Source organism: Lichenostomus cassidix, chromosome 6 (genome assembly GCF_008360975.1).
Source record: "Lichenostomus cassidix isolate B80296 chromosome 6, HeHo_3.0, whole genome shotgun sequence".
Taxonomy (NCBI): domain Eukaryota; kingdom Metazoa; phylum Chordata; class Aves; order Passeriformes; family Meliphagidae; genus Lichenostomus; species Lichenostomus cassidix.
Genome location: NC_139487.1, coordinates 12,394,402 through 12,409,835, shown reverse-complemented (window position 1 = coordinate 12,409,835; position 15,434 = coordinate 12,394,402). Strand labels below are relative to the sequence as shown.

General features: G+C 48.6%; 2 protein-coding genes across 3 annotated transcripts in view; both read right to left on the bottom strand.

Moving 5' to 3' along the window:
* Positions 1-9,815, bottom strand: part of SEMA4G (semaphorin 4G) — a 29,809-nt gene extending 19,994 nt beyond the window's left edge. The window contains exon 1 of the mRNA XM_085064971.1: positions 9,671-9,815. The gene's annotated coding sequence lies outside the window, so the exon portion shown is untranslated. The remainder of the gene's footprint in view (positions 1-9,670) is intronic.
* A 2,655-nt stretch (positions 9,816-12,470) lies between these two features.
* The window catches only part of SLF2 (SMC5/6 complex localization factor 2), a 29,687-nt gene continuing 26,723 nt past the window's right edge, over positions 12,471-15,434 (bottom strand). For both annotated transcript variants that reach the window (XM_085064966.1, XM_085064967.1), the window contains exon 20: positions 12,471-14,662. In XM_085064966.1, the coding sequence (XP_084921092.1) occupies positions 14,627-14,662 (36 nt within the window). In that variant the 3' untranslated portion in view covers positions 12,471-14,626. The remainder of the gene's footprint in view (positions 14,663-15,434) is intronic.

Here is a 15,434-nt window from a genome sequence, read left to right as displayed (position 1 = left end):
TTTGGAAACACAGGCAGGTAATGGTTTCTCTGGGGCCCTGTGTGGAGCCTTTTTATCCTGGGTGGCTTCTGCAGCTCCTCCCCATGTGCAGGAGCTGCCAGGTCCAGGCCTGTGTTTGCTTTCCTTTCGTAAGCTTCCAGCACCTGGCCAACCCTCCTTCCTCACCCCTCACAGCAGCAGCAGGCCTCCTGAAAGCAAAACTCTGAGCCAACACTCTGTGTAATCAGCAGGTTGGATCTAGGGCAGTTGGAAATCAGCTGGAGCAGGAGGTGGGGAAATGCTGTACCTGCACACGCTGCATTACAGCTCTCTCAGAGCTGGCAGGGTGGCCGAGTGCTGCCAGCCTGCAGTTACAAAGCCATGTGGTGCCCAATCCCAGCACCACCACCTCTGCATGCCAGCTCATCCCCTGCACTCCACGCCAACCCCTCCAAGGAGTTAGGTGTCCAGAAAGGGGACAAAGGGCACCCCAACCCTACACCCTGCAGACCTGGAGCCAGATCCACAGCAAGGCATAGGGTTGCGCAGGTTGTGCTAAAATTGCTGAGCATTGTCTGGTGATGAGGGTCAGCCCCAGGTGAGCTTCCACCACCTGCTGAACCTTTAGGGTCAGTAAGGGTGGCAGGGCTGGGGTGTTCCTGTGGGGAGTCTGACTAACATGCCAGAATTCTGCCTCCTACAAGTTCTGTGGGTGGGAGGGAGGGTAGCAGAGGTTTGAATCCCCCCAGTCCTCACCCACCGATGGGTCTCAGCTGAGGAGGGACCCATCTGGGTGCTCCTGGTGACAGGTGACTCTGTCACCCTTGCACACGCTCACCAAGAAGCCACCACCCCCTTTTCCAGCATGATATCCAAAGCCCAAGCCCATGTCTTTACTCTCAGAGCAGAGACACTACCCACCTCCTCCAGCACTCCCTGCCTTCCCGCCCTCACCTCCTCTGTGCTCCAGAGGCTAATTACCATTTCCTCCTGTCCTTGGGCAAAACCCCAGCGTCTCCTCCACGCCTCGCCTCTCTGCCCACCCTGCGGAAGTGGGATGCCCACGCACTGGGAGCCAGGCAGGGATGGTGAGGCAGGGTTGTTCTTGGCCAGCCTGTCTTACCCAGGGATGGGGGATTCAGGTGCTGCAAGGCAGCCAGTCCTCCATATTCTCTCCAAACCCCATTCCCTACCTTAGCAGAGGCACAGCTGGAGGTTGTGGGGCCAGTTATGGGGAGAATTGATCCATGAGTGCTGGGGAAGGGGGTGCCAGGGCTGAGACAGAGCTGCCCAAGGCTCCCCCTTGTCTGGGGCATTGTGCCCGTCCCATTCTGCAGCAGCACTCCCTGCCTCCCACATGGCTGGAAGCCGAACCCAGCACAAATTGGAGCTTCGTTAGCTGCTGGCCTTGCACTAGGATAATTAGTACATGAGCGCAGAGCAAGCTGAGCCAGGCGCGACCAGCACTGCGCTTTTACAGGCCTGAGCTTGCGAGGCTTTAATTAATTAACACGAGTCATTGGCAGCTGGAAACAGATCTATTTTCAGAGCTTTGCCTGCTCTGCTGCCCCCATGAGATTAACTGAAGGAATTTAGGGCTCCACGAGGTTGAAGGCCAGGGCCTTCCTCTTCTTTGCATGGCTTTCCCAAGAGTCAGAGCAGCAGGAGCCCAAATAGACCCAACCCTGTCCTGCGCTTTCGTTCCTCTTACCCACAGATCCATTCTGCCAAGCGGGGAGGTCTGGGTCCTGCTTCAGCACTAGCCCAGAGCCAGGAAGGTGCTGGAAGGGGAATTTCCTACTGGGGCAGCTCTAGAATCATAGAATCATTAAGGTTGGAAGCGGTCTCCAAGATCATTGAGTCCAACCTTTTACCAAACAACACCCGGTCAACAAAACCACGGCATTAAGTGCCATATCCATTTTTTTCTTGAGCACCTCCAGGGATGGTGAACCCACCACTTCCCTGGGCAGTCCATTCCAACACTTGACCACACTTACAGAGAATAAATTCTTCATAATGTCCAACTTGAACCTCCCCTGGTGCAGCTTGATGCCATTTCCTCTTGTCCTATCACTTGTTACTTGGGAGAAGAATCTGGCCCTCAACTTGCTACAGTCTCCTTTCAGGCAGTTGTAGAGAGTGATAAGGTCTCCTTGGAACCTCCTTTTCTCCAGGTTAAACAACCCCAGCTCCATCAGCTGCTCCTCATAGGACTTAAAGCCCCACAACCCCTGTCTCAGCCCAGGGGACTGCCCAGAGCAGGGGACCCTTTGAGTCATGACATGGTGCCTTGGGAAACCTCCCTCCACAAAACCATGCAAGATTTTATCTGAAATGCTCTCTCCCTGTTACTCCAAACAGCCTTTAGGAAAAGGAAATGCTTTCGTGCCCTCATCACCAGCCCAGAGACCAGTTACTGTTTAATTTTTTCTTGTCGTCACTTAAATGCTGTGTCCCACACAGAGAGGACAGGGCAGAGCAGGCTCTTCCGTGTCACAGCCCTATCTGTACACAGCCCAGCACAGCACAGCCCCACTGCTCCAGCACACAGCAAAACCAGGCAGATTCCAACACTCAGCCGGCATTTTTGGGTTCGCCTGTCTCTATCACACAGCTCTACCCATGGCAGCAAGTAGAAATGCTCGCAGACAGCCCCTTTCACCCCTCAGATGCCCAGGGAGCCAGGGCAAAGCCCTGGCAGCTCTCATGTTTCACTTGGCACCACACCCCCATCCCAGCCGGCATCCCAAATGATGTGAGGAATTATAACAGGGCCACGACACCGTGAAATATTGATGGGATTAGCGCGGATCAGCTCTCCCAGCACGCATGCCGCGCTCGCCCCGAGCCTGGGAGATGCGACCTGCGCGCACTCAGGTTGCAGCTCAGCGCCTGGGGCAGCAGTGCTGCCGGGTGCTCCCTGCCAGAGACAACTTCCCCAGCCACCGCCAGCTGCAGCCTTCCTGGAGGGACATGGGGACCCCGTCAGAGCACACAACGACATGATTTAAGGTGCTTATTGCCTGACATTGCCTCAAGTGCCTCAAGCTCTGCTGGGGAAGAACTATTGTCTGGTTTGGTTGTAGCTCAGAACCCATTGTTACCCTGGACTCCGAGGGACCCTAACCCTGCCTGCGGTCCCAAAATATGTCAGGCCCCAGGCTCCAGCCCTCTTGCCCCCTCTCAGGTTTATCCTGCAGAGCCAAGACCTTAGTAGATGTCCCATGCACAGGGATGTCCAGGGTGACTGGCAGGAGACCCCTGCACTCCCCACTGCTGTGTGTCTCCTCTCCCACCACTGGGAACCAGATTTGGTCAGACAGAGGATTTCACTATGGATCATAGAGGTGTAAATACAAACAATTTAGCAGGATCAAATAGCAGGCAGGATTAAATTAAAAATACACTGGCAGTGTGCTCACCATGGGAGCGGCATGTCACAAAGGGCTCCGTTTTGGAGTTGCAGCACTAACAGGGCTCCAGTGCCTATCAAACCCAGGGGGTTGACCAGGATCCCCAGTCTTTGATAGGAAACTGCTTCCTAGGGCAGGCCTGGCTTCTGCTCAGCAGTACCTGCAGCCTGCCTTTCCCTTGCCCCAAGTAAGAAAAGTGAGATAGAACTCCAGATCTGGGATTTGGTTTGCCAGCCTCTGTGGTCTGAGAGGCAGCAGGCATCCGACTGTTTCAAGCTCCTCTCCAGACTGGTTTAAAAGCCAGCTGGGAGTTACAAAATCACGGTGCTCCAGCAGCTGGGGATTTATGAAACCCACAAAAGAGTTGTGAAACTCAGGCTAAGGCTGTGCCAGCCCACACCGTGGCATGAGGCATGTTATAAAGTCAAAACCACCAGCGGAAAAACGGGTACTTTCCCCTTTCGACATGAGAAAGCAACAGGCAAACCAGCCTTTCTCCAGGCCCCTCCATCATTCAATTATGCTGTGAGACCTGCATTGCTGCTTTACCTGCCTCCATGGAAAAACAGCCCAGTGAGGAGCACACCAGCCCCACACCAGGGGGTCAGTCTCACTGCTCCAGCACCCACCATCTCATCAGTCTCCTTTGCCCACCAGAGGAGCAGCCTGCCCAGATTCCAGGCCAGCAGAGCTGTGTGAAGCAGAGGAACAGAAAAGACCCAATGGTGTTGCCTGGACTCTGACAGCAGCACTTGGGGCTTCCCAGCAGCTGAGTACACACTCACCAGACTTGGCTTTGTTTTCTTGAGAGTGTTATGGACTCGTCAAGCCAAGCGTGATGCTCCACAGATTAGCCCCGGGAAAAAAAATATTCCAGTGGGCACAGAGCATGAAAGGCTTGGGAGCCTCTTCCCTTCAAGTCATTGAGCAAACTTTCCAAACCACTGTTTCTTCAGGCTGAGGGCCAGCGGGGAAAATTACAATTGCAGAAGAATTTGTCTGAGAAAGTTATAAGGAGATGGAAAATGCAGGGGCAGACCAGAAGAGCCAGCCCGTGCTGCAGCCTCTCCAGCCCAAGGCTCAGCTTCAGGGAGGGATGGGGCATTTTCCCCCCAGCTCAGTATAGCACAGAGTTGCTGCCTTAACTTCCTGCGAGATTAGATGCTGCATTTCTCCTCCCATAAATGTTTGGCAGTGGAAATTGGGATGTTTTGCCCAAGGCCATTTGTTGATGAAGGCTGCCAGGTGCCAGCAGCCCCAGCCGCAGAGCCAAGCACCGTGCCAGGGCAGATTTTCTCAAGGGAGAAGCAGCTGAGTCACAGCAGCCTCCGATCCGTTCCCACAAGCCCGGCTGCAAGAGACGCACGGGAGTTCACGGAGGACAGGCGCTCACACAGGGAGCTGGCAGAGCTCGGTTTGCTTGTCTGCAAACCTCTCTAAGCCAGCGGAAAGCATCTCCCTGGCTCAGGATCTGTCGGCAGAGTGCCCTCAGGGAAGGGCTGGTGAGACTGCGGGAGGGCAGGGTCCTGACCTGCCTTTCAACCAGGCAGAGCTGCTTTGGGATGTTCCTGCAGCTTGGGAAGGGGGAACGCCAGCAGCCACTGGGAATTCCATTAGAGAATGGAGTTTTGGGGATCAGTGTGGGGTCTTGTCCCAGCTCTGGGTCAGGAGCAGGGCAAAGGTGGCTGCAGGCAGGGAAGAGGCAGAGGCATAACTCCAGGAGAAGTGACTGGCTGGGCTGGATATTGGCGACCCCTCTGCCCATCATCCCAGCTGCTCCCAGTAAAAGCAGGCAGGCTCCAGCCTGGCCAGGGAGCACAGGGGTGTCTCTCTCTTTTTCTGCAGTGGGGCACAGCCCCCTGTGTTTTCCCCTGCACAGCAGGTTAGGCCCCTGCCACACACTTCCTAGAGCAGCAACACAAACACCTGGGGTTGCATGAGGACTGGGATAAGCCTGGTGGCTTTTAAAAGCTGCCTTTTTGGGTGAGCCAACCTGCACCCCCCAGAGCTAAAGCCTGGAAGGTGTCATGGCCCCCAGTACCCACCCTCTGAGCCAATCCACCGGACAGGATCCATGTCCCCATGGCTTCACCTTTTGGCTTGCTGTGTCCCTGTGCCCAAGTGACCTCTCTCCCAGCCCTGCCTCCTCCAGCCCAATGCTCAGCTGACCCATGGGCATCCTACCCCTCCTGCCCAGGCACCGAACCCCAACACTGCTATCTCTGCCACCAAAGAAGAAACAACCCGAGCAGTGCAGTAAATAACCCCCCCACACACACAGCAGAGCACTGGCAAGCAGAGCTGGGCATATCCATCATTCTCACAGTTTTTCTTCAGCTCTGACACTTTGATAGGGGCGAGGGGGTGGGGAAGGAAAGTAGCTTCCAAAATTTATGAGCTAGGATTTAAAAATACAATCTCCCAGAAGCACTGCAAAACCCAGAAATGGTGAAGGCGAGTGGCTTAGAAGTTGCCTTTAGAAACGAATGCAAAAGCTGTGCCTGCCTTGGAAAGAGGGATTCAAGAGACCTGCATGGCTGATGTCACAAACCACATCCCTGGTGGGATCATTTTGCAAGTCACAGCTCTCCGTGCCGTGCATTACAAGTGAATGAAAGGTGGAGGTAACAAATGATGGGTTAAAATCCCTCCAGCCCAGCGCCAATGTCACCCTCAGAGCAGACAGGATTTGGACTGTCACCTTCAATCTCCCAGAGTTTCTCCTCTACATCCCTGACCTCCCACTAGTGCATGCATAGCCAGCCTTCCAACCCTTTTGGAAACAGATCCCCGTTATGCAAAGAAAAGAGCTTGTAGCTGTAAATTTAGCTGAAAACATCTCTGCCACAGGGAATCATGTATCGAATAATAAAGCCAAACGAATGTCAGGAAGAACAACCACAATATTGGAGTCCTTGGTCTTTACAGATGGACTGTTCCTCAGCAGGGTGCTGCAGCATGAACAGCTGAAAAACGTTACCCAGTCATTAAAAACATCTAAAAGTAATTTAGCCTGAGTGACAATGATGCTCAAAGCAAGTTGTTTGTCTGCTTAGATAAAATGAGCTATTTCGAGCTTGCCTTTTGTTGTAGTTTTCTTTTAAAGTCAGAAAGGACTCAAAAACGCTGAGCTGACAGCCTTGCCAGCAGAGCCCTGGTGCTATGGCAGCACTGTGGGGAGCATCAGCACGAGCTGCTCTGATCCCCCCTGCCACTGCTTTCCCGTATTCCCTGGAAGGATGCTCAGAATGGTTCGGGAAGATGGTCCCCGGGGCCACCGCAGCATCTCTGCTGAGTTACAGTGCCATTTAGAATGATGGTTTTGCTATGGAAACATCTCCCTCCTAACAACAGATCTGTCAGCACGTGTCCCAAAAGCAGACCAGCATTCATTACATGGTAATTTTTGCATCCCTGTGATGGAGGCCAGACACTTATCCTTCCCATGCTTTTCTTTAAAAACCAAAAAAACTACAAAAAACCAACAAAACCAAGCAACCCGAATATCTGGGTTCACCCATCAACAGCATGGCATGAGCCCAGAGTTCCTCTAAAATCTCCTAAGCATATTTTTGGTGGGCTCTTTGGACACACAGAGCATTTCAAATGCCCAGTGTTAAATATTTCAGGTGAAACATAACTCTCCTAAGTGCAGCCAGCCTTACTCTGAAGCTCCAACTCAGTGAAATTTCCCAGCAGCCTTCAGGAATTGATTTGCTTCTCGCTGGTACCTTCTCTCTGTGCTGTTCAACTGAGTTAATGTATTCCAAAACCTGATCTTTTTTTTGCCTCCCCCTACATAATCAGATTTTTGGAGGCTGCAGTGAGATGCTTTACAAGCAGTTTTTGTCCTTAGGTGTTTTCTGGGCAGGCTGCATCCATCACATCCTGGTGCTTTAGCACATCTCTGTAAGAACGGTTCATTCAAGAGTCAACTGAATTCCTTTGATTCATGTTCCTGCATATCCATATAGCTAATTTACCTTTATTAAAAGAAAAGAAAAATAAAAGAGAAAAAAAAAAGAAGGAAAGAAGAGGAGCTATTAGGAAGGACAGTGTCAAGGCCAGCAGAGCAAGTGCTGGAGGGCTGGGTTAATGAGCTGTCCAAGTGCCCAGGCTGGCTGGAGCCAGGAGCTGCTGCCCTAGCAGGGCTGACTCAGTCCTTTGCTGGGCAGACACAAGCTGCAAGGTCCTGCACCCCTCTTTGGAGTATTCCCTATGCTTTGGGGTCCGTGGTTAACCTCACTTGCTCCAGCCTCCTCCCTGGTGTTTTCCAGAGAAGGGACCCTGCGTGAATCCAGTTTGGGCCAAGCCCCTGCCCAGCTCAAACTGTATCCCTGTGCTTTGGGGAGAAGGTGAAACACAAATATGGATGAATGAATCTGCCCTCACATCTCACAGGAACACCACTCTGTTCACTCCCGTGGGCTGGACAAGGACACTGCCTGAGCCAGCAAGGTCACCAAGCTGTGCCCTGGCAAGGACACTTCCAAGGGGAGCGAGCAGGGATTCGCAAGACACTCATCACGATCATTTATTCCTGTCATCTCTGACCCTCAGGGTAGGAAGAACATCAGAGCACTGCAGGCACAAAACAACAAGCTTTGTAGGTCATATCAGCGTGTAAAGTACCATTAGGAACCACGGCACGAAGCATGAATAATACTTCCTTTATTCCATCATATACCTCAACGCCCTTTAAATAAATGCAAATGGTCTTTTGTGGACAAGGCTTATATGAGACGCCTGCTCAGGGACACGGGGCTGAAATGGAGCTGCAGCTGTAATTTTGCTCTCTCCCCTATGACAAGTCAGAGTGTCCGCAGCACTATCTGATAGGCTTAGTGGCAGTCCAAGCCAAGCCAGGCAAAAGAGCCAGGAGAACACTGTAAATCTTCCTCGCACAGATTTATGCTCTGCCCATTAAACCAGAACCACAAAACACATGTCCTTCCATGCTAGTCTCCTCTTGCTGAAGGACACCAGGGCAGGAAAAAACTTTGAAGGACTCCAAGCCTGGAAAGGGACCTTCAAGATCCAATCGCATCATTTCTGAAAAGCCACCAACAGTCAGCCTCGACGGCTTAAATCCTGAAATCCTTTCAGCAAATAATGACCTCGATTGCTAAAAATGATCAGATAACGCAAAGGCAGAGAGAGATGCGCAGTGAGTCATCGCCCCCCAAGCACTTCAACTCCCTTTGGTCTCAGCCAGAGCAGGGTGAGGTTGCCCCCAAGAGGCAAATCTGACACAGCAAGTAGAGAGGGAAAATGCTGAATTGTGATCTAGAGGTACCACATAGGAAGGTTTAAAAAAAAAAAAAACCTCGTCTGCTCTTATTTGCACTTCTCCTAGCTGCAAACATCTATGGATGGAGTGGGAGGGGAGAGGAAGGAGGTCAGCTCGGGCATGTGGTTGGCTGTGTTCTGCTGGAGCTCCTGAACCACTCAACTCGTTCTCCTAGTCTCACTCATAGGGTCATTAGAAAGATCAAAAAATGCCACTGAGTTTTCTTCAGCCAAATGAAACATTTGATCCCATGCACCTCACTAGGCTCCTTCAGAGCAAGGGCTGGCACCACCTTCAACAGCAACTTCTGTCTCAGGAGTAGAAGGAGAGATGCAATGGTGGACACAACAGACAGTTTGGAAACTGAGATGACATAATATGAAATCCCTCAGCTGTTCACGTAAAGCACACAGGCAGTAACACCACACTGGACCAAATCCTAGCACCTTGCAAGGGGATGAAGGAGCAGGACAGACATCTGGGATATCTCCCCAGCACCTGCTCCACCCTCAGGGATGAGCAGCCTGAAGCTTTCTCAGCCAGGGAGAGCTGCTTTCATTTCATAGACCCCCGCTGCAATTTTCTGCCACAAAATGCTCTTTGAACCTCTAAAGCTTTTAGCATCCACTACATCCTGAGGCAAGCAGATCCCCAGCTCCCGTCTCCTTTTGTTTGCTTTGAGCTTTCCTGCTAATAAAAGAACTATGGAGTCTGAAGCCATATTACAGGGTGCCATTGAATGGCTTCTCCTTATTTGCCCCTTTTCAGGCCATTGAATTGTTGAGCTCTCCATCTTACTTTCCAATATTACAACTATTTTAGAGAGACAGCCGCTGCAATTTATTCCTGTCCTTTGCACACGCACACAGACTCCCTCACAAAGGGCTAAACCTGTGACATAACCGAGGATTTAACCATTCCTGCAGCTGCTTTTCAAGAGGACACAGTTTAAACACCCAAGCTGAGATGCACCCAGGGTACTCACTGCTCCTGCAGCAGGCTCCTCGTGGGTCCCCCTGTCCTGCTCAGCCGGAGAACATTCCCGCATCCCCAGCACGAGCCCCTGCCGCAGCACCTCAGCTTACTGTCAGCTCCAAACTGGAAGCGTCATCTCCAAAATTACTGTTGCGCTGGCTCCTGCCAGACTCTTAATTAGAGGAAGGCTGACACAGTTTCTCAGCAAACGGCGTTCGCATACTGCGGGAAAAAACAGAATGAGGGCAAGAGGAAAAATGGGCTAATCAGAGAAAATCAACTGGAGGGAAAAACACGTTGTGTTGTGCAAACCTTACCATAACAATGCTGGAGCACAAAATACTGGGGGGGAAAAAATGGGCTAGTACACAGGGGAGGCTGGCAGCGCTCCACGAAGGTGGAGGAGAGTTGGTATGCAATGCAGCATCTCAGCATCCTCACCTGGCAGGCCTCTCCCCACTGCGTGGTTGGGGCAAAAGGGACAGGTTCAGTTTCCAGCACGCAGATCAATGTGTCTGAGAGCCTGAACGATGCTGTCTGAGGAGCCTACGGCTTCCCTGCATGATTTACGCTGCCTTTATAAAAGCCTGCAGTGTGAAGAAAGCAGGAATCTGAACGCCTTGCCCCCCTCTCCCCACCGCTGCGCCTGGCAGATTTAAGCTATTGTTTATATTCCAGCCGCAGCCTGGCGGTCAGTCCAGAGAGGAAAAGGACCCTCTGGTCCTGCATCTGCTCTGAGAGCCCCGAGTTTCATCAGACTTGGGGAGAGGAGAGCCTGAGACCCAGAGGCAAAGCCCCGAATGCTGCGTGCCAAGCCCCAGCTCACAGCGCTCACTGCTCGGGTGAAGGACTCGCCCCGTAGCACAAAAGCAGCACAAATCCATTTACCCTTTCTGCTTCTCTCTGCGAGAGGGAAGGAGCGTCGCTCGCCGGGCTTCAGGCAGCTTCAGCCGCAAATGCAAACCCAAAGGCAAGCACTGGGACAAGGGTGTGTGAAAATGGCCCCTTTATCCACCCCTACACACCATACGGGCCAAACCTGCCTTGAAAAGCTTTAGGTTTCCCCCCAGGCTGATGGCAAAGGCGCTTTGATGACAATGAAGGGAACAATTCCAGTGGAGTTTCCACCCCCTTCCCCGTGACCTCCCTCCAGGGAACTGGGAGGTGGCAGGAAAGCTGAAGGAGGTGAAACATTAGCAGCAGCTCACCATGCAGAGAAAAGGGAGACATTCAAAAAAGTACAGCGTACCCAAACGCCACTTAAAAGCAGCCTTGAAGTATAGGACTCGCTTTCACCATCCAGAGCAAAATATCAAGATGGGAAGATGCGAATGTTTTTCTTCTCTCAACACCCAGCCCTGCTTTTGATACCAGATAAAATACTCCCTTTCAAATTCCTGACTGAAAAGGCGAGGAAGCGCTGGCTGAAAAAAGCATCAGTCAGGCAAAACTAAAAGCCTCTCCGCAAAGAGAAGCCCTTCGAGGAATTTACTTTCTCTAGAATCCTCCCCATCAGCAGCCCACGCCGTTCCCCAGCACTGAAAGCCCTTTTCAACATGTGATAAGGGGCCCTGCCAGTAAAGCTGGCAAAATATCCACAAGGCAAAACCTGAGGGTACTTCACAGCCTGGGGGAATATGGGGAAATGGCAATTTAAACATCATTAAGGGAATTCTGATAAGTTAAACCACAAGGCATAAGCTAAATCCACTAATGATTGTCTGACCTCTGCGGGCAGCTCCTTTGGAGCTGCTAGCAGCTGCTTAGGCTCCTACAAGCTCATCAAACCTCTTCTCTGCTCGAAGGCAGCCAGCCTCAAGAGCCTTTTCTCTCGTTCAGGATGCAGAAACAAGCACTAATATGCCAGTGGTAACAGCTGCCCCTCTGGCAGAGGACAGCGTTTTCCACAGGGAAACTGGGCAAGAAGTTTTCCAAAAGCTTATAAACCCATGGAATGAGACCCCATCAAAACTAGGGGGTCATCTTCAGCAAAAATGTATCTGACTTGCCCCTTTCAGTAAAACAAAAGGTCATACAACCACCACAAAAGAGTAGAAGGCAAACAAACAAAAAAAAAAAAAAAGCAAAACACAAACCCAAAGCCAGGGATGCTGTGCTATACATACAGCTCTTCTGGGAAAGAAAACAAGCATGCAAGACCAGCGTTAGTACTTAGCTTCAGTATTCCTACTCGTGACAGGATCAGCAGAAGAACCCAACTTCCTGGAAGTACTTGCTTGAATCTCCACAGCAGCACAGTGTCTATCGCAGCCCCCGTGCCAAAGTGCTGCCCCCAGAACTGGTGCTGGACAGTGCTGAGCACAGGAAACTCTAATGGAGACAGACCTGGCTTTCTGTGTCAGAAAACCAACACTGCAGCACCCATCCCTCAGTGTTAAAAGACTTTTTCCACACTGATATGCTTCCTCTAAAATGCCTTTGCAGCAATCTAACAAGATGCTCCACCAATAATAACACACTTCAGGTATTCCAGTCACCTGCTTTTCCCAAAGACATTCTCAACGAAATCATCAGCTTTGGGGACTTCAGAGAGTTCTGGCAGCCACTGCATCAATGAAGTGTCCTACTGACCTTCAGCCAGACCTACCTGCAAGTCATTAATCACTTCTGAAATCTCCATCCATTACCAAGTTCCACAGCAGGAACAGTGACAATATGAGATGCACAGATAGTTTCATGGGCAGGTTTCTTCAATTTTAAAACCAGAAGTATTTGGGTTATTTTAAGCCATAGAGAGGCTTGTCAGAAAATTTAAAAAGAAAAAAAAAAAAAGCAAGGCGCTACAAACATTTATTTTATAATCAGACTTTAATTTTTTCTGTTATTACTGCAATAAAGTGCACCTACTTCCACATGAAATGTGATAATATGGCTCTTAATACAGCCAATATAGTATCAAAAGATAGACCTCAGTGCAAAATGTTTTTTTGAAGACATCCAAAGCAGTTAAGACCTTTAGTGTGCAAACAACCTTTTCCAATGTGTGTAAGTTCTGGCTGGAGACAAATGAGTTGGCCAAACACAAGGGCAGCAGGTTTGGTATTTCACTGCCAGGAGCCCCTTGTAAAGACCCCATCATGATGCTTGGGGACCACCTCTGCAAGGATTCTGATGAGCACCAATTCAACCCACATCTAGACTTCAGCTACAGGGGAATTACTCCTCAGCTACAAAACAGATGGAAGAGAAGTCCAGACAAAGCAGGAGTGGGAGAGAGAGGGAAAGTGCTAGAATGTATACACAGGCATTAAGCATGAAAACACAGGACGGGCTGAGCTGAGAATGATTTCAAAACTGTCTCCATTTATAGCAAGCTAATCAGCTGTGAACCTAAGAATTGTCACATGTGCCATAAGAACAAAATAGGACCTGCAGCCATTTTTTTTTTGTGTGTGAAACAGTCCATTTTGTCCAGAAACATTTAACTAGAAAGGAGTGTCTGGTTTTATTTTTTCATTGTTCTGTTAAATAAAAGTAATTATCAAAGTGGTTATTTTGTGTGGAAAAAACCCAAACCTCAGCAGTTTCAACATGCTTTGAACTGCAGTACAAAAGCTGTTCATCTAAACCCCTCCCCTTTCCTTCTTCAAAATATACAGGCCAGCAATGTCAACTTTACACAGTAAGAAAATATATACACATTAAATACAGTAAACATTCTGCATTTTTTTACCTTTATACAATATTAGTGAAAAAAAATATAAACATTAATAAAATTACATACAATATATTCAACAGAGTAAGCAACTGTTACAAGAGGGAAGGCAGATAAGCTAAGAAAGACACCAAAAGATGACATTGACATAACTATATAACACTTGAAAAGAAAGAAAAACATTTAGTATGAATTTGCAAATAAAATAGATTTCCTCTAAGACATGTCCATTCTATAGCAGTTCCTTTATATGTAATACACATAATTAAAGATTGTGTGGTTGGCAGTTCTTTTGAGTCTTATTTTACATTCTTATCATAGAGACTTTATCATACAAGACAGGGTAATCGACAAGAATTAAAAGGAAACAGTATTATAAAACACACATGTTGATGTTATTAAAAATCTCACTTATTATGGGAATCCCCCACTGGTGCAATACTATAACTTTCTCTTCCTATATACATCCATCCTACAGACAAAACACAGTGTAGGATTTAAGTGATGGCATTTGCACAGAGAGCACAAAAGGAGATCACACCTTCCTCTGATTATTACATAAACACCTCCTGGAGCTTTGAGCACATATTGTGTGTGCAGCAGGACTTCACACCAAGGAATTCAGTCTTTATATGGCTTTCCCAGTCTTTACACAGGTGAGCCAAATGCTTTTCTCAAATCTCCACTGAGATGATATTTTAGGATTAGTAATTTCTTCATTTTTAAAGAAAGCGTAACTGATGTATTTTGTATTTTTAAGAGACACTGGATGTTCATACCAATTCTGCTTTGCAGATTACCATGATTCACCCCAGACCTGAACCACTTCCTCACTTGCTCACAGCAGGGGAGGTCTAACACTGCTTCTGAACTCACATTCCATGTCACAGGGAAGTTGTTCTCCAGCCAACCTAAAACAATGCTTGCAGGTATGAGCTGGCAAGAAAAAGAATACATACTGTTTTCAAATATGCCTTGTGATTAACAAGGGAAACAAGAAAACTTCCCTCAGGTTTCAATATGGTAAAATATTTCTAGCCAATTCTGATACGGCTATAGGAATGGCTGATTTTTTTTTCAGTTTATCCACTTCAATTTTTCAGAAGTAGAGCATGTGTAGTAAAAAACAATGTTAGTCAAATCAGATCCTCATGTGTCTAGTATCTGTCTGAATCAAGCTCAAGCTCTAACTCAGGTCACTGATTTCCTCTGTTCCAAACAAGGTGAAGCTCCATTCATTGTACATCTTCCTTCAGTTTCTCTGTTATTTTCCTTTAACTAGGCAAGATTTCATGAATCTGGCTCCCAGAAGTCATGCAGTTTTCCCTGAAGAGTAAAAACAAATTAGTATACAACTCAGAAACCCAGTGTCAGAAGAAATGAGTAGAGTAGGCAAGTGCTTGGGAGCACCACAATGTGCTGGAAAAAGTCCCTGGAATTTTTTCCTGAAACACTTGCCAGTTTCCCCATATGTGAATCAACCCCAAACATCTCTGAAGAAACCACTCTGAAGGAGCTACATCATTATCACCTTTCATTAACTGCTAAGCAGATTCTGCAGCCATGTGTTACATGTGTCACTCCCTGCTCTAGAACATGAAATATCACACACACTACACACAAATTCTTTTTTTTGCACATTGTTGGGAGTGATTAGTAGTCTTTACAAATGGTTAGTTACACAGTTTTTAACTGCAATCAATACTAGGCATATATGTATAATTTAAATTTTATGTAAATTATACTCTGCATTACTAAATGTAAAGCTAATTTTCCAAGAGAGATAGCTTTATGTTCCAAGACAGGACTAAGACAGTTGGCCTGATCACAGTCCAAAAGAAACCTTACAAGCCAAGGCTGGAAGAAACAGCTCTGAACTTTGGGTATCAGTAGAAATTATCCACCTAATTCCACCAAGGCCAGCTAGATGTCACAAAGGTAAATATTTCTGAGAGATTTACCATGGCATTATTTACTACTGCATATTTTTACAAACATGAGAGGCTTTGCCTAATCACAGCATGAAATTTGCCACTTTCAAAGGGGGAGGAGCTGTCGAGAGCATATGTGGATAAACATATGTGGATAAAGCCCTGGA